Source organism: Crocodylus siamensis, chromosome 2, assembly GCF_052110815.1.
Source record: "Crocodylus siamensis isolate JL-2025a chromosome 2, ASM5211081v1, whole genome shotgun sequence".
Lineage (NCBI taxonomy): Eukaryota > Metazoa > Chordata > Crocodylia > Crocodylidae > Crocodylus > Crocodylus siamensis.
Genome location: NC_143396.1, coordinates 272,347,692 through 272,365,840, shown reverse-complemented (window position 1 = coordinate 272,365,840; position 18,149 = coordinate 272,347,692). Strand labels below are relative to the sequence as shown.

Genomic DNA, 18,149 nt, shown 5'->3' with positions numbered 1-18,149 from the left:
CTTACCTGCTTTGAGGACTTTAAGTAATTCCCTGACAGCTGCTTTCCTGGTGTAGTCTGCCTGTCCCAGGGGGTCAGATTTGGGGAGAAGGCTGGGAGCAGACATGGTTGCATCTCACACAGCACTGGTAGCTGCTCTTGCACCCTCCCTTGTAAAATCCTGTATCTGCTTCTGCACTCCAGTGATTGCTTTAATATGTGATCTCTCACCCCATTCTCATCAATAAATTAAGCGACTGTGGTCGCTATGATGCCTGCACAGTTGGATGGGTAAAAAATTGGTTGATGGGGCACACCCAGAGAGTAGTGGTGGATGGGTTGTACTCAAACTGGTGAGATGTGAGTAGTAGGGTACCCCAGGGCTCAGTCCCCGGGCCTGCACTGTTTAACATCTTCATGGACGAGGGGGTGGAAAGCTGTCAAAGTTTGCTGATGACACTAAGATGTGGGGCGAGGTGGACACACTTGAAGGGAGAGGCTGCAACTAGATTTAGACAGACTACAAAAGTGGGCAGATGAGAAAAGGATGGGGTTCAGTGTAGACAAATGCAGGGTGCTGCACCTTGGGAGAAGGAGTCCACAACATACATACAGACTGGGGAGTTCCCCTTTTGAAAGCACAGAGGCAGAAAGGGATCTTGGAGTCATTACTGACTCCCAGATGAACATGAGCTGCTAATGCCAGACCGCAGCCAGCAAGGCCAGTCATACGCTGTCATGCATCTTTGGATGCATCTCAAACTGGTCCAGAGAGGTGATACTCCCCCTCTATGCAACTTTGGTCAGGCCACAATTGGAGTACTGCATCCAGTACTGGGCGTCGCACTTCAAAAGGGATGTGGCCAGCCTGGAGAGGGTTCAGAGGAGGGCTACCCACTTGGTGAGGGGGCAGCAGGACAGGCCCTACAAGGAGAGCCTGAAGGACCTGAACCTGTTCAGCCTTGGCAAGAGGAGGCTGAGGGAGGACCTGGTGGCTGCCTACAAACTCACTGGGGGAGATCATCAGCAAATAGGTAGAGCCCTTTTCTCCCCAGCACCACCTGGGGTGATGAGGAACAATGGTAATAAGCTGATGGAGAATACAGTTAGGTTAAAGATCAGGAGGCAATATTTTACAGTTAGGGTGGTCAGAATCCGGAACCAACTTCCTAGGGAAGTGGTCCTCGCCCCTACCTTGGGTAAATTCAAAAAGAGATTAGATGATCCCTGTCTGGGGTCTTGTGAAACCAGCATTCATTCCTGCCTGTGGCAGGGGGTCAGGCTAGATGATCTGTTCAGGTCCCTCCTGACCCTAGCTACTATGAAACTATAAGACGGACAAGTGGGAAAATAAAGGAAAAGCTAAAAATTGAAAACACATGGAGTAGGAGGGAGAGAAGAATGCAGTTAGCAGAACTGAGTGGGGGCCAGAGGAACTGAAATGGTAGGAAACAGCAAATGACGTAAGGGCTAGGGACAAAAGGTACACATAACACGCTTTAAGTGATCAGAAACTGGTTTAAACCGGCAATAGAACAGAAGCTCAGTGCACATAAACCAGCTTCAAAATGTCGGAAACTGGTTAAAGATAAACCTGGTTGAATGTAGTTATCAGACTTAACTGATTTGGGTCAAACCAGCTCATGAAACTTCTGTCTCAGACCCCTTCCTGGTTCAAGTTAAATCACAGTCCCCCAGCATCCCAACATGTTTTCCAGCCCTGGGCTGCCAGCTAAAGCAGTGATGGCTCGCTGACCAGGGGGGTGAGGGGACAAGCCCAGCTGGGGATGCAGTCCAATCTACAAGGTGGGGACTGCCCCCCCACCGGACAAACCCCAGCTGGGATCTGGGGCCGAGGGGTTAGGAATTAAACACCCTTTCCCCTGCTCAAACTTACTGCTGGCTGCAACTGTGGCCTACAAATCCCAGAGGCACCTGAAAGCAGGAAGAGGAAGTGATGAGCAACACTGCAGAGTCCAGCTGCTATAAGTCTGGACTGCAAATCCCAGAGACCTCAGGGGCAGCAGGAAGAGGAAGTGAGCACACAGACAGAGAACCATGTTTTAGTGCTCTCTGGCTTGAGTCACTGCAGGCATGTGGCTGCATTTCCTGAATCAAAAGCAAATGTCTGTTTATTTCTGTTTCAATTTAATCTGTGCAGTTTAGATTAACCTGCAAGGGCTGTATTGTTTCAGCCTTTGCTTTTTGTCTGTCTGTACCTAGCCCAGGGCTTCAGCCTGTGCCTATTGAATAAAGTAGGAATTTGAATTCTGGCCTCATTTCCAAGTTACTCCTCTTGGCCATGTAGCACAGAAAATGCACACACAGGCAGAAACATTACATGGCTTTTTACACTGTACAGTAGCTGGGAACATACAATAGCTGTTCCTCACCCCTTTCCTTTGCACTACTGAGAGATCCCTCTTGAAAGATGTGGTGGGACTTGAGCACTACATATGCCCTGGAGTACACATCCTGTTTCCCTGGAACTTTCCCAATGCTCTGAGCCATTTCATAAAAAGACTTCTGGAAAAATGAGGGTGGTGTTCGATACAGCAGCTTTTGTCAAAAAAAGGCTCTCCACCAGCACTACAGAATGAAATTTTTTTGTATGTGCTTTGGCCTGCCACACATTTGACAAACTTTGCATTTACCTACTTTCTCCCTTGCCTCCTTTCAGTGATTCCAGTCTGATCATACAACTTGACAAAAAGAAACCAATCAAGTCCACCTACCTAATGGAAGAAAATGTCATCTTTCACCTTATGATAAATTTATGAAAATTAATAACGTTCAGGATGGATCCAATGCTTTGGAGAGAAACAACTCTGCCATATCATGGACTGAATACCCTCATACAATTCACCCAAGTCACCATTTGGGATTGACAGTAGAAGCAGGAAGCAGAAGTTGCCTGCGATGCCTTATTACAGTCCATACATCTGTAGCATTAACAGGTTAATGGCAATTGCATTTGGAAGAAGCTAACTAAATATTTCAGCCACATTACTAACTGATGCAGTTCATCTGGGGCTGGGAGATACTAAATTCTCCTGAAGATGATAGAGCTAAATTTCATTCATATAATCACTTGGAAGTACTTGCATTTCAGAATATACACTGCTTTGTCATGTCAAGTTCAGATCACTGGCTGCAATACCACTCCCTTAAACCTGCCATAAAATTAACTTTACATGGCTGCATAGAGACATACACTTCACTGACATAAGGGATGTGGACTTTTAAACTTCTGGCTCCTGCTGCTATTTCAGATTTGTGTTTGCTAGGTGGTAAAAGCAGGGCTACACAAGCAGAGGACTGTACACTCTGCCATTGTAAATATAAATCATCAGAAGTCCCCTCCTTTGCCTAAAGAGCTGGCCAAAAGCTGGAGCCTTGCAGCACTGTTTCCATTCAGATAACAAATTAGTTATGAAGCAGGTTCATCACTGGTGTAATCTTGTTTGCTTACAACAATGTACACAAAGCTCTACTTCCCTCAACGCTGGGAACAAAAAAGAAAGCCACATGCAGCAGCAGTTTCCTTGGTCACTTCCCCAACCTCTGCTGTCCATTTCTTCAGCCTTTCTGCTTCCTAAACATACAGCCTGCAGCTGTGGAGCTGACCTGATACATAGCCTATTGCCTTTGAAGATGCCTTAGCTCCCAGCTATTTTCACTCCATAAAGAGGGTTGCTTGCTTTTTCTCGCAAGCACTGAAAATGTACTTAGCACACCCATTGGCTTTAATGAGGCCTGTGATTATCTTTGGATCAAAGGTCAGGTCTGTACCACAGACTCTTGCTTATATACATAAAGTGAGGAGTGCTAGTTCTTGTGTTACTTCTGCTTTGGCAAAAAGGCTGGTACACAGTTATCCAATAAAAGACACTGATTCATGGGCAGAGCTTACTTTCCCCTCAGGAAACCTCTACAGTGACATAAGCAAAGCATCCTTTCTTACTGGTGTAAATGAATACACACTAGAGAGAGTTTGCTTGTACAGTTTTTCCAGAATGCCCGGGCAACCTTAATTTGACCACCGTACACTGCCCATGGGCCAAATCCAGTCTCTGACCCAGGTCATCCACCCTGTGGATTTTGCCCTAGCTCTGGTGGCAATGGTGGGGCTTTGCACAGTGGCAGCCAGCACCCCAAGGAGAGCAGCCCTGAGCAACACCATGGGCAGAAACCCCCCCACAGTGGCCAAAGCCTGGGTAAGAGACCCAGCTCAGCAGGCTGTTGCCGCAGCCAGGGAGCTTGTGACTGCAATGCTGCTGGAGCTACTTGCTAGGCCTGCACGAAGCAGTTAGTATTTGCTTCAGATTCAGCCGATTCAGAGGACAGTGATTCGATTGGGTGATTCGAATCATTGTCCCAAACTGATTCAGAGATTCGGCAGCAGTCAAATCTCCGAATCAGCCAAGACAGGCCCATCTCTCACCTGACTCGGCAAGTACTGCCAGGCGGGGGGACAATTCCTGCTGCCCCCCCAGTGCCCCACGCTGAATGGGGGGCTCTGCCACAAGCCTCCCCAGTGCCCCCCTTGCTCCCTCAGCCCCCCCATGGGTGCCCTACATGGGTCAGTTCTGGCCCTTTAAGAAAAAACACACAAAAACCCTGGAGTCACCTTGAGCTGGTGGGAGGCGATCCCCACTGCCCCGTGCCATGTGGAGGGCTCTGCACAAGCCCTCGAGGCTGCTGCAGGCGAGGTGAGTCCCAGGGCTTTTCTCTTTTTTTTCACCTCCTTATAGGGCCTGAGCTGGGGCATGTGGGCACCATGGGGGAGTGAGGGGGGTTGGGGGGCTCGCGCAGAGCCCCCCATGCAGTGTGGGGCAGCAGGGATTGCCCCCCGACACCTGGCAGCACCTGGTGAGCACCGGGGCTTTTTATTAAAGTACCAGGAGCTGGGGCAGGTGGGGGGAGTGGGCGGGGGCCTGGGGGGTGCCATGCACCTGGCAGGGGTCCCCCCATGGTCCCCTCCTGCAGCCCCCCCCCACCCCTAGTACTTACCAGCTCAGAGTCAGCTGCAGCTCCCTGCTGTAGCCACCGGGAACTGCCCGAATCATCAAAGCTCTCTGAATCTTTTGATTCAGAGAGCTTTGACTCGATTCAGACCTTTAAATTGGTCCCCTGATTCAATATGGATTCGGAGATTCGGTCAACTCAAATCACCACCCGAAGCTTCGCACAGCCCTACTTCTTGCACCCCAGCTGTCACCAGGACACGGGCTGCTACTGCAGGAAGCTGTGCTACCACTACCAGAGCCTCAGTGGTGGTGGGCCTCTGACTGGTGCCTCTGGGGCCGCCTGTACCCCAGCTCTTGCTGAAGGCATGTTGTTTCTACCCCCATGGCTGCTTGAGTTAGTAGTGCCCGAATTCTGCTGCAGGAGCCCTGGAGTGAAAAGCAGGCCGGGGGCTTTGCCCCACAGCTCCTATTCTAGACTGGTCAGGGAGGGAAAGGAGAACCAGTTACCTCTCCCTGCCTTTTTACCAAACTGGCTCTGCTGGCTTTTATGTCTTCACCCCCAACCGCCCATTTGGTGGCACTGGCAGCAAGGGAAAGCTGGTGAGGCCAGGCCTGGGGAGGCTTTCCCTAGGGTAGAAGGACAAAGCACCTGCTCTTTCTTCACACAGAGCTCCAGGCATGTAGAGTGGGCAGAGGCCTTGCCCCGGGATTCAGTCCACTTAGCTCCTGGTGTCCTAAGGCAGCACCACCCCGCCTGCTTGTCACACCAGACTCCAAGAGTGAGAAATGGCAAGGGGGAGAGGAAAGGAGGAAGCTGTCCCTCTGCTCCCTCCACTCTGTTCCCTGAGACTGGGAAAAGAACAGAGGAGCAGCTGCTCCCTGCTCGCTGCCCATTCTCCAAACTGGGGTCTCTATCTGGGGAACAGAAAGGGGGGGTTGCCCTATTTCTCCCCTCCCCTCCTGGACTGGTCAGGAAAGGGAAGGGAGGAGTGAGTGAGAGAAAGCCCCCAGCCTGTTCTCCAAGCCAGGCAGTCCCTCTCTCTTCTCCAAGCTGGGCATTGCCCAAGTTGGCGAAGGGGCTAGGGGGCTTTGCCCCAGTGTTTCCTCTGTTCTGCTCCCAGAGGCTGGAAGGGGAGTGAAGGAGGATGCTTGCTGCCAGTTATTCAGAACAGGATCACAACTGTTCACCTGTGCCCCTGCAGGGACAGACACATGGATGTGCGCTGGGGCTGCCAGCATGAGCCAGGGTGTGGCATGCAAGTACCCCCCAAAAAAGGGAATGTGTCCCTCCAGCCCATTTGAGTTTATAACACCCCTGATATACAAAATTATACAGTGAACAAGGGATGGGGTGGGGGTGGGAAGAGGATAGTGTCATGGTTAAGGCACTAACATCTGAATGCTATCCTGGACAACTGGATCCTAGTCCTGCCAGTGCGAAAGAGTTCCCATGTGCTGCTGGGCACCTTTTACTGGCTAGTCATCAACGATATGCTCCTCATTCTCTAGGCTCCTGACTTGAAGCCATAAGATCCTATTTGCAGAAGTGCTGAATACTCACAATAGCACAATAGCAACTGAAGCCAGCAACTGAAGCACTTAGCATTTTACAGCACAACAGATATTCAAAGAAAAAAATCAGGTAATAGGCATCTCTATAGACCACCCAAATTAGAGGATACTTTTGACTGATCTCTGTGCCTCAGCTCCCCTTCTGTACAATGGGAACTACTGGAGTGGCTGGAATCACGCCCCTGGACCTAAGGAGGGTCTGACTCAAGCTGCTAAAGCTTTTTCTTCCAGCAGAGACAAAAGACAAATTATAAACTTCACTTCAAGTTAAGCTCTTTCCAATCACTGTACTATGAATGAGCAAAACACTCCAGTGAACATGCTGTCGGTCACAGAATTTCTGTTTATGATTTCTCTACAAGCCATCTGTGGTGCCCAGATGATGCTGTCTAAAAGATGTCTCAGTTTTAACGCTCTCACATCAGGCTTTGTGCTTTTGGACCTCTCTGAATCATTTCAGTGAAGTCTCCTCAAGAGATGTCTAGCTGTAGGCTGTCTTTTTCTCAAACAACTAAGCTGCAATCAGGAAACTGCTTGTGGATCTACTAGAATTGGTTTTGAAGTTCTTTTCAAAAGTTATACATGCAAACTTTGTGGAGATGATTACTGGCAAGACTGCTCTCTCGCTACTGAGCTTCAGGGATCAAGTAGCTGCTAGGGAAAGAGAGGAACTATAAACACTGTTTGCAGCAACCATGTGACTCAATAAGTGTTTGACACCAAGCACACAGTCATGCATATAGAACCTCAAAGACACCTTCAAGTCCCTGCACCTTCACATTTTCCTCTACTTGTAGATGCCTATTAAGTGGTGAACCCACAAAAATGGGTTTTAGGGGCATGAGCCCAACTGCATTAGAAACCATTTTGCACTGCATCTTCTATCCCACCAGGCTACAGCTCAATTATCTTTGATGGATGAACTGTTTTTCCCCAACCAGTTGCCAAATCTGAGGTCATTACTCTGAGGGATTAGAAGGTGATAATTATATAGATTGTGTATACAGTATATAGCCCTGCAAAAAGTAATGGATCAGGGCAATATACAGTATCTTCTCTGTGCTGTGTGAGAAGTGGATTCATAATTACATTTGTCAGAGAGCCATCTTATTTAGAGAAAATTCAGCCATCTCTACACAACTCTGCAATGTATATTGCAGACATACTCATCACTCTCTCAGAATGCATGCAGTCACTTGGATTGCCCTGAATTTGTGCTTGAGGTGTACAGGAAAGCTATTACTCCATATTTGGGGTTATTGCTCTATAAATCCTTCATATATAATGCTCACCTGCTCTCCTCACCAGCCTCTCCCCTCTGATTTTCTTACGGCTGTCAAATTTTCTCACAGTCCTTCCAAATGGACCAGAGGATCACACTATGGCTAAGTACAGATTGTCAAAAAGCCCAAGCCTGAATTTATTCAGTCTTTGCAGGTTAGTTTAAGCTGTAAAGATTGAACTAATAAGCAGATGAGTAAACAATCACTTTTGATTCATGAAATGCAGCCACATACCTGCGGTGGCTCAAGCCAGAAGCAGGGGGGGAATTCAAGAGCACAACTCTCTGGCACTTAGCCACCATGGGCTGTGTGCTTGCTTCCTCTTTCTGCTGCTCCAAGGTCTCTGGGATTTGCAGTCCATAATCACAGTAGTAGACTCTGTAGGATTGCTCATCACTTCCTCTTCCTGCTTCTAGGTGCCTCTGGGATTTATAGTCCATAGTTGCAGCCAGTACTTAGTAAGCCAGCAGGGCAGGGTAGCTCTGTTCTCAGGGGAAGGTGAGTTTAACCCTCCTCCCTGGCCCCAGATGGGATTTGTCTAGTGACCCAGTGAGCCAGCCCTCACTGCTCCAGCTAGGCAGCAGAGGGCCAGGGCCAGGGCCAGCGCCAGCCCTACTCTCTGGAGCCCAGGGCTGCAAAGCATACTGGAATGCTGGGGGACTCCAATGTAACTTGAACTAGGAAGGTGTCTTGGACAGAAGTTTCATAAACTGGTTTGATCTAAGTCAGTTAAATCTAATACTACATTCAACCAGGTTTATCTTAAATCAGCTTGGACCATTTTGAAACTGGCTTATATGCAGTGACCTTCTGTTCTGTTACAGGTTTAAACCAGTTTATGTGTCACTTCTGTCCCTAGCTTATTATGTCCAACATGGTCTTGGACTCAACACCTACCTCATCTAGTCCATTGCACACACAAGCTTTTATGGTGGGGTAGAGGGGAAGGGGAGTGAGGGGGGACTGACAGAACTCGAGCAGAGGAAGTCTTTTGACTCACTACAGCCAGTCCTGTCACCCTCAGTCTTCCTGTAGATGTTTCTGGTTCTAATTATCCTGCCACACTTTGTTGTAAGAGTAATCTGGGAGGTATCCTGCCTCTGCAGTAGGCAGAAGGAACTTGATGACCATGTCCTGCTGGACCAGTGGGGCCTTGGTACTCAGTGAATACCAGGTGATCTTGTCCTGCTTGTAATTTATACCAGTTGATTCAAGAATCCAGCCCATTCTCTCTCTCTCTCTCTCTCAGAGTCATAAAAAAAAAAACAGGGCTAGAGGAGACCTCACAAGGTCATCTAGTCCAGTCCCTGCTCAAGGCAAGGTCATCCCTGACTACATATCTGCTAAATTTTACAGCCTCCTCACCCTTATGCACACATACAATCCATCCAATATTACATTTTCACTTACTCATTAGACCAACAGACCACAACCGTCTCCCACCTGTGACAAAACCAATGGTAAAAAGCCCCCTAAGCCCACTACTTATTTCAGCCCTGTGTTGTTTCAGTTATATAAGACACATGGACTTTCTCAGAGAATACATTCTCCTTTCTTTCTGTCCTTCCCACTTTCAGAAAGACATGGTTCACCCAGATTATTTTATACCCTCCTGAAGTAGCTCCAGCATCTCCCACCTGCATTAAAGGCAGCACCACTAAACACACTGACTGCAGCTGAAGGGTTTGCAGGTCAATGCCCATTGACTATTGCCAGCTTCAGGAAGCAAGGATAACTTTGAATTACTTTCCTGGTTTGCAGAGAGTTAAGTTTGGATTAACATTAACTCTCCACTTCCTCGTTTGCAGAAGTTTGAGTTTTGGTGAATTTGGTATTCTAGAAGGATGCAAAATAATACAGTATTAAAGTTGCTGTGTGGGAACAAGGATCTTTGTCAGTGAATTTAGATAGCACCAATGCTGTCAACAATAATCAATAAGAAATACTTTAGTGTTTGTTTTCCATTCTTTAAACCCAGAAGCCGATAACAAGGTCACACAAGCATCATCGCCGTTTTATAGCTGAGCGTACTGAAGCACCACACAAATGACTGGGGTGAGTTGTCCAAGGCTACCTCATGAAACAGTGGCAGAATTGCAGTCTTGCAGCAGTGAAGTTTATTTGGAGATTAACAGTACTAATGCAAGGTGCAGCTTTGTGATTAACTCCCTTTACAGAATAGACTTGCACTGGTGCTGCTGCACAGCTGACTAAAAATGAGACAAACCTCTATTATGGACAAAGCCTAGGTTACAGGGTATCAGTGAGGACAAACTTCCCTTTCCCCTATTCTGCCTTTGATAATGGACAACCAGATCCAGCTCTTGGTGATGTGTTACACTAGTATAATTAGGAGCAGCTTCTAGTCTTAGTTCTGTCTCTTGCACATGACTGTGGCAATTATAGCGTTCATTAGGAAGCCCTTGGGTTTTTATCTTAGCCAAAACCACCTTTTTCCCTAACAAAGGATCTCAGAAGGAGAAGAAGGCATGTCTTTGGCCTACCACAGTCTTTTCTCTTTGAAAATGCAATGTCTGAAAATCTTCAGTCTGGTCTCAGTAGGGAGCCATTTTAACCAAGGTTTATATTCTAATAACAGCTGTAGTAGGTGGATTCTGCATGCAGTTGATTTTAACTCTTTATGACCCTTTGACTGCTTTTGATATTGTGGATAATAGGTTGCTTTTAAAATGCTTCATGCACAGAGATGCCTTTGCAGGACTGTTTCTGACAAGTTTTCATTCATATATCTCAGCAGGGTTTGCTTATTACCATAAACCTATTTCTGATATGGTTCCTGTGAAATACTGATTCCTGGAGCTCTAGATTCACACACTTTTCCCCATCTATGGCCTGATCAGAGTGGTCCTAGATCTTAACAGTCACAAGGAACACTTAGTACACATTATTTGTCTGTATTGCTATCATTTGGGAGGCACAATCATTATTCTGGTACCCATGGTGTCAGCTGCTGTACCAACACAAGAAAACAAAAGATGGCAGTTGAATCAAAGCCCTTGCAGTTGAAGTAGCAGAGGTGGTAGGAAGCTGAATACCTGTCCCACTACAGAAGTCTGAGACTCTGAAACTTCATTTTGACAGACTGAGATTTTTTTTCTAAACAACATACATATATTTGTTTGGACCCTGTTGAATAATTTAATTTCCTTAAGGTTTAAAATGCCCCTTTTGATGTTTTTGTTGCATTTTTATGTTGGTGTATTTTTTTAATTGCTCAATTAAATGGTTTGTCCAAACAGAAGGTTCTTAAAATGTGATGACATAGATACATGCCAATGCAACAAATCAAGAATTTCCTGACAGAAAAAAACAGTCCACTGGTAAGATTTTCACTAGCTCTCCTACGTAATATTTGTTAGGTTTGACTTCTTTCATTGCCAAGTCATATTTTATGGTGAGATACTCATCACCAACAGCACCTACTGGTTTATAAACGATATAAAGGGCTTTCAGCAGCTTCAAGGAATAAGCCACTGATGTATTTTCTAACTTACACAATTCTCTGGTGGTCTTCTTGCTTGCTGAAATTGGCTGCCCTGGTAATAGCACTTAGTGTGTTTCATGTGCAGTAATCATAAGCATTTGGTAAAGATGAGCACTCTTCTACAGATGCTGATTAGCAGAAAAGTTAAATGGCTTTTCTGGAAGCATTCAAGTGAGCCAATAGCAGAACCAAGACCAGAACCTATTGGATGACACTGACAATGAGTCATGTTGCTTTTTGAGCTAAGCAATTCTGCAAGAGTAGACCCAATATTTTTCTTCAAAATATGATTGAGATATTAGCTGGCATTATTAACTTTAATCCTTCAGGACTACTTTTATACAGTGGCTGTTGCTCTGCAGATTAATTTTAAATGTGGTTGGCTGTGCAATGAGGAAAGCTAGGTAACAGGAATGCCAAATATACAAGTCTTTTCAGAGAACTACTATACAGGCTCAGCTAGCCAACATTCAGGGCCAATTTCTCTGCTCTACCTATTTGAACAGAGTTGTGTTCATATTAAATAGCTGAGAATTCAATCCTCCAAGCCAATTTCCCAAGCATAGAAACATTTAAACTGGTTTCTTTTTACTCTTATTGTCTAAGGGTTTTGGCCTAGAACTTCACGCATCTAAGCATGCTCCGACATGTTCTCACCTGACCTGGGCCGTGATGTGGGAAACCTCATTGTACAAAGTACTGGGTTTTTTGGGTAGGGTTGAGAAGCTATCATTTCACTCTCAGAGATCAGAAAGCCCAAGAGAACTAGGAGATTCCAAGAAATTCCAATCCACTTCTAAGAGATTCATCTGCATTGGGCAGTTGGGGAGACATAGGAAAGGCAGCTCATAAGCCCCTTTTAGCCCAGGAAACTGACAGTACTAAGTTTATATCACAGATTGCCCCTCCTGATATACATGGAGCGTGTGTAGAGGTTGGACTTAGATCAGCCTAAGTGGGATTAATTCAGTATAACTGCTGAACTATACATAGTGGGAGGCATCTAGATCAACAAAAAAATAGCCATCCCAGTTTAACTAGTTCACCTGAGAATGTGCAGTATGTACACTTGGGTAACCAGTGCCTGATCTAACCAAATGGAGCACAGCCCTGGAGCATCCAGACTACGGACAGACGTTACACTTAAACCAGTTTAAGTGATCAGAAACTGGTTTAAACCTGTAATAGAACATAAGTTCAGTGCATACACGCCAGTTTCAAAATGGCTGAAACTGGTTTAAGATAAACCTGGTTGAATGTAGTATCAGACTTAACTGACTTTGGTCAAACCAGTCAATGCAATGTCTGTCCCAGACCACTTCCTTGTTTAAGTTAAACCAGAACCCCCCAGCATCTTAGATGCTTTTCAGCCTTGGGCTGGGCTAGGCTGTGCTCTCTGCTCCAGAGAACAGGACTGGCCCTGCCCCACTGCTCTCTAGCTGGAGCTCCAGCAGAGACTGCAGGCATAGCAAGGTCCGCCTGGCTTCCCTCTGCTCCCCCGACCCTTTCACTGCTCACTGCTCAAGCAGGGATCTCTCCCACCCATCTCCCACAGCACAGGCCCCAATCCTACAGACCCTAGACATGTGGTATGCTAGCTAATGCTGAGAGGCGTGTGTATGCCAGATTTCACTGGGACAGGCAGACAGAATAGTGTCTGCTTAGGGCTTTTTGGAGCTAATGAACGGATCAGCTGGTAATGTCCCTCTATTCCTTCCTTGGAAAAAAGCTGTTTAAGAAGAGCTTGAACTAATGAGAGAGGCTTTTGTTTTGTTGATGGGCTGATAATCACTGTTATCAGCTCCCTGCTGTCTCCTGCACCTGTCAGGTTTTCAGAGACAGTATAAAGAAGCAGGTAAAGCGAGATTGAAAAGCTCAGTATCATCAACAGATTCATGCACACCTCCCCTTTGCCTCAGAGTGCTAGCCTGGGGCTGGGGGCTGGCAACATTCCGGCCCCTTGTGCAGTGAGCAGGGAAAAGCCTGGAAACATTCAGGCTAGGGTGGGGGTTTAAACCCTGCCCTAATCAGAGGTCCTGGCCACACCCCCTCTCAGCTCAGCACTCTGGGAGGGACAGGAGGGCTGCTCTAGCACACCCTGGCTTCTAGCCTGAGCCACTGCAGTCATGTGCCTGCATTTCCTCAGTCCAGAGGGAATGGCTTTTCAGTTGCAAACTGATTCAATCTAGGCAAGTTAGACTAATCTGCAAAGATTGAATCAATTCAGGGTCAGGCTTTTTGAATGTCTGTCCCTAGCCCCGGCGTGTAAACCCTATTAGGTATGAGTCTGCTGCCCGTGGCACAAACTCTACCAGTTATGCCTCTGCCATAAATACCCCATGCAGGCTGACTGCATGGTGCATGTCAAGACCCTGAGACTGCCTCTAGGACCACCCACATTTTGAAAAGCTGCCCACAGCCTCTCTGAAAGACATGGCTACATGCATGTTTTTAGCCTTTGAGAAACAACACTGCTAACTGATCTGAGGAAATATTTAACTGGCTGTTCAAGAATGCTCTGCATTTAATAGGTCTTCTTTGTTATGCTAAAAGAAGAAGAAATAGAAGAAGTTTGAGGAAACCAGAGGTGAAAACTGCGCTAGACTTCCCAGGCCCCTGATGCTTGCTGCAGAACTTGCTAAGCCAGTTCTATTTCTTCCATTTTTAATGGTATCTTAGTAAATGAAAGATAAAATAAGTATGAGTGAGCTTCCCTGAATCTGAACTGTTGTGCCCCCTCAGGCAATAGAAGTTGTACCTCACCACAGCCGAATACTTCAGGCCTACAACAGAATGGCTTATCCACAAATACCTAGCAGTGGGGTAGTCAAAATGACTCTGTATGATGACACAGTTTCTGACGTGGGAAATAAGTGAATAGCCACATTAAGGCCCTTTGTTCAACTTTACAGGGTTTATCTGAAGTTGGAGGAGCTGTGGTAAGAACCAGAACCATTATGACTCATAAGTTCCTAATCAAAATAGTGTATGAAAAGCTGTTCAGATGTAAGGAGACTGAACAATGTCTTCCTACAAAAGAAAAATAATACACACGAGGGGAAGCACTTAAATAATTGATGTGCTTTGCTTTTATCTGCATGTAGGAATGACAGTAAATCTATGTACCTAGCACTAATGGATAGCATCGGTATGTCAATAATTGCTGATGAGGAAAAAACAGAAGTCAGTGATCTTTTCCTGAACTGAATAATCTTTCTTTCTTTATCTATAAGTGGCACAATAGTTTGGAAAATTAATTATATAAAAATGTAAATATTCTGGTCATTAATGGATCATTTTGATCTCAGCACTTTAGTGAACACAACCAACGTTTTGGTAGAAAAGAGTCCAAAATTGTTAAGGCCTTGTGCCCCTTGTTTCATCATCTGACAGTTTTTGCAGCCCTTGTGCTACAATAAGACAAAAACCTCTTTCTGCATCCAGTTGTAATCCAAACATTTCACTCTCTGTTCTAAACTATTAAAAGAGTGCAATTGTTCTGAATCTAATGTAGAAGACAATCTTCTGTGTAACAAAGGTGAAAAAATAGTATTTCACCCTGAAAAGGTGCCTAATCATTTCTAATTCTTAAGCCTGAGTTTTCTCATTAAGTGAAATTCCTTGTTCAAAAGTTATATTGGGCAGTTCATACCCAGCTATTTAAATCAAAAGGTCAGATGCAGCAATTCCCTCTGAATTGCTTATCTGATCAGAACAATTATGCAGCTGTTCCTACTACATTTTTGTGTAGGCTGAAAGCAGCAGAGAAATTTTGGTGTTCATCTACTGTAACTAAAAACTTCAGTTCTCAGGACTTTTTATGAGACACACTGCAAAGAGGGTCTCTCTCTCTCATTGTAAAAATATTGTAATGTGACTAGACAATACAGTGCTATTTAAAGTGTGTTACTATCTATACACACATGTATGCATTCATACATATATCTGTAAACTCTCTGCTATAAATAGGTCACTATTGTTTAGCCACATTACAACATTAGTCCTATAGATTAGTGTAACAATATGCTTGCAAATGCCCAGTCTAGCCGAATTCAACAGTAATCTTTATGATACGAGGCCGAATGCTGGCCTCAGGTACACCGTTCAGAACTCAGTGGAATCACTAGGGTGGTCTTTGCCTTACTGGATATGAATCATATTACTCCAGAGTTTGCTGTTGATATTTTAAACCCCTATTGTTGGAGCTTTTATTGGTCAAGTTTTAATCTTCCAAACAGTTGGTAGAAAAGATGCAACCATCAAGAGAACTGTTTGATCTCAATGTCCCTTCACATGAAAGCTAACTGTCAGCAACTGGGTCATGAAAAATAGCTTCATAACCACATATAGTGCAGTACTGATACTCGTATGTGTACACATACTCCAGAAGACCACATGTGGCCCTGGTGGAGTCTGTAGGTGTGTCTACACTGTCTCTGTGCCATGCATGACATCAGTGTCATGAATTACAGCCTGCTTATTTGCTCCCACTCCGTACATGCCAAATGAAAGGGAGGTGCCATGAGAGCGGTACTGGGTGCAAGCTGATCGGTGCATGTGGGGCTGACAGCACATCCTGCATGTGTGCCAAACAGTGGTAATGGTACTTTTCTTGGGCTGTAGCATGAGCAGAATGGATGTGCTGCATTTCCCTGGGGCTGTCCCCAGCACAGTCAGAGGTGGTGCAGACATGCCCTGCAGGTTTGGCTGCCACACAGTTATTTCTGCTGGTATTAGAAACATTGGGAAGAGCACAAGTCAGTTGTGATACCTGGCACAGGAGGCAGTGAGTGGTCTGGAAACACTGCCAACGTCCTCTCTAAGCAATTGGAGGTTGGGAAGAATACAAAGGGCATGGAGAAGAAACTGAACCTTCTGCTCTGGAAATGTTGGCAATTTACAGATCTGCAACCAGGTCCAAACTTCAGTTAATCTCTGCTATTTATTTCTTCCCTTATTCAGCAGCCTGCCCTCCCTCCTCCAAGCACATTCATCAACAATTTTCTGCAAAGAAAATATCCTGAGCCCTTTCAATTGCAAAGGTAATTGAGATATAAGAAACTTTTGCACCCATCATGCCACGTATGCCCAATATCAGTTTCATCATTAATATCAGATGCCAGCTAAATATTGTCACTGTCATCCTGAAATATCTCACCCCCAACTCAGAGTGCTTAACAAGCAAGCAGAGGTCAAGCCATTAAAGTCAAGGCCAACTCTGCTGAGGAAGGGAAGCTATTCTGGTCACCAGATCAACCCTTTGAAAAAGCAAGCAAAAAAAAATATACATAGGCTACTGACCTGCCTTTAGACAGTATTCATGATGACTCTCTCCTGGCAAGGAAATTGCACTGAACAGCTTACTCTGCACTACATAATTAATTGTTTTTCACTGTGCTCTTATTTAAGATTTTTTTTTCCCAATAAAATGAAAACAGAGAGAAGACAGAGAGGTTGCTTCTCTATTACCAGTTTCAAACCAAGGGCCCTGTCTTTGATGAGCTACCATCCCAAGCCAGTCAAACAAAGTTATTCCACTATAAATATGAAAAAAGCTCGGCAAAATAAAAGAGGTGTTTTTTAAATGGGCCATGTCTTCGTATATTATAAGCCTTGGCACAGATTTGCTCCTTGGTCTCCACAAGGATTTCCTTTCATGCAGACGATCTAGTAAATGTTTATAGTATGTATGGAAGTGAAATGAGGGGAAAAAAGCCAGGAAATGTCCTCTTACCACATAACTGGGTCTCTTGTGTGGGAAAGTTTGACATATCCAGCCATATCTGCTAGTGAATAACTGCTTCTTAGCTATAGGCACTTTATTTATTTATGTGCAAAGCACTTTATTTTGGAAATACAGTGCACAGAGTATGCATTTTGTTTCAGCTAAAAATTCATCTTTCATATACACATCTGCCTTTTCTGCAACCCCCTTGTCATTTGAAAAGGTTTATGAGTGTGTTTACACATTGTACAGGCAGCAGAGTTGTATCAGGAGCCCTTCCCAGAAATTCTTGTTGGGAAGCTCCAGAAAACAATTGCTGATTCTCTCACTTCTACAGAATCGGTCACTTCAGACCACTTCCCTGAACAGCTGAAATCAGCCTCTTGATTTATTCTTCATGCCTTTATTTAAATTAAAAAAAAAAACTTTGTAGGCTCTCGCCCAATAACCGCTACCCGAGAACATGTCATAACTAAAAGCATGTAGGAACTATGTTGATTACATGTGGTTTTTCCCCCCTGCTATGGCTCTGACTGCCTTCAAAACCAAGTGGGTTCGCGTGTGACTTTGCAATCTGAGAATGTGAACTGGTCGGTAGGACACTGTGGTAAATATAAATCTGGCACTTACCCACAGGCAGTCCCTCGCAGTCTGACATCATGTGAAAAGAAGTTCTCCTCAACGGTACTTAGGAAAACCACGGGAAAATACAAACTCAGTTTCTTCTGTTAGCAAAGGCAGGGGCAAAAAATAACTAACCATTTACAGCTATCCTTCTCCTGTACTCGACATCTACCCGCTCTGAGAGTTGGAGCAACAATCCTGCCTCTGCCTTCTCATTATGGGATATAAAGATAAGAATGTGCTTTTGTGCCAAAAGAGCATGCTATTGGTGGATAAATTTGTTGTCATCCCTCCCCTTCACCGGAGTTTCCTCTTTAATGTCACAGAGGCACATTACCCTATTTGAAAGGCCATAGAATATTTATGAAACAGCTTTTAAGAGCTTAGCTGAAAATCTGGACTGAACAAACTGACTAATTGTTACGTGGTGAAATCTGTGGTAGGGGCTGCAGTGCCAGGACATTCCTAGGTCTCCAATGAGCATGTGGGGCA

The 18,149-nt window shown here is 45.2% G+C and overlaps 1 protein-coding gene across 2 annotated transcripts in view; it reads right to left on the bottom strand.

Annotated features, from left to right (window-relative positions):
* Positions 1-17,865, bottom strand: part of EML1 (EMAP like 1) — a 338,018-nt gene extending 320,153 nt beyond the window's left edge. Inside the window, exon 1 of one of the 2 annotated variants that reach the window (XM_090034008.1) lies at positions 17,664-17,865. Coding sequence is in view for 1 of the 2 variants with exons in the window: in XM_090034006.1 (XP_089890132.1) it covers positions 17,664-17,694 (31 nt within the window). In the remaining variant the exon portion in view is untranslated. The remainder of the gene's footprint in view (positions 1-17,663) is intronic. The other variant, XM_090034006.1, reaches the window with a different exon arrangement.
* Between the last annotated feature and the right edge of the window lie 284 nt (positions 17,866-18,149).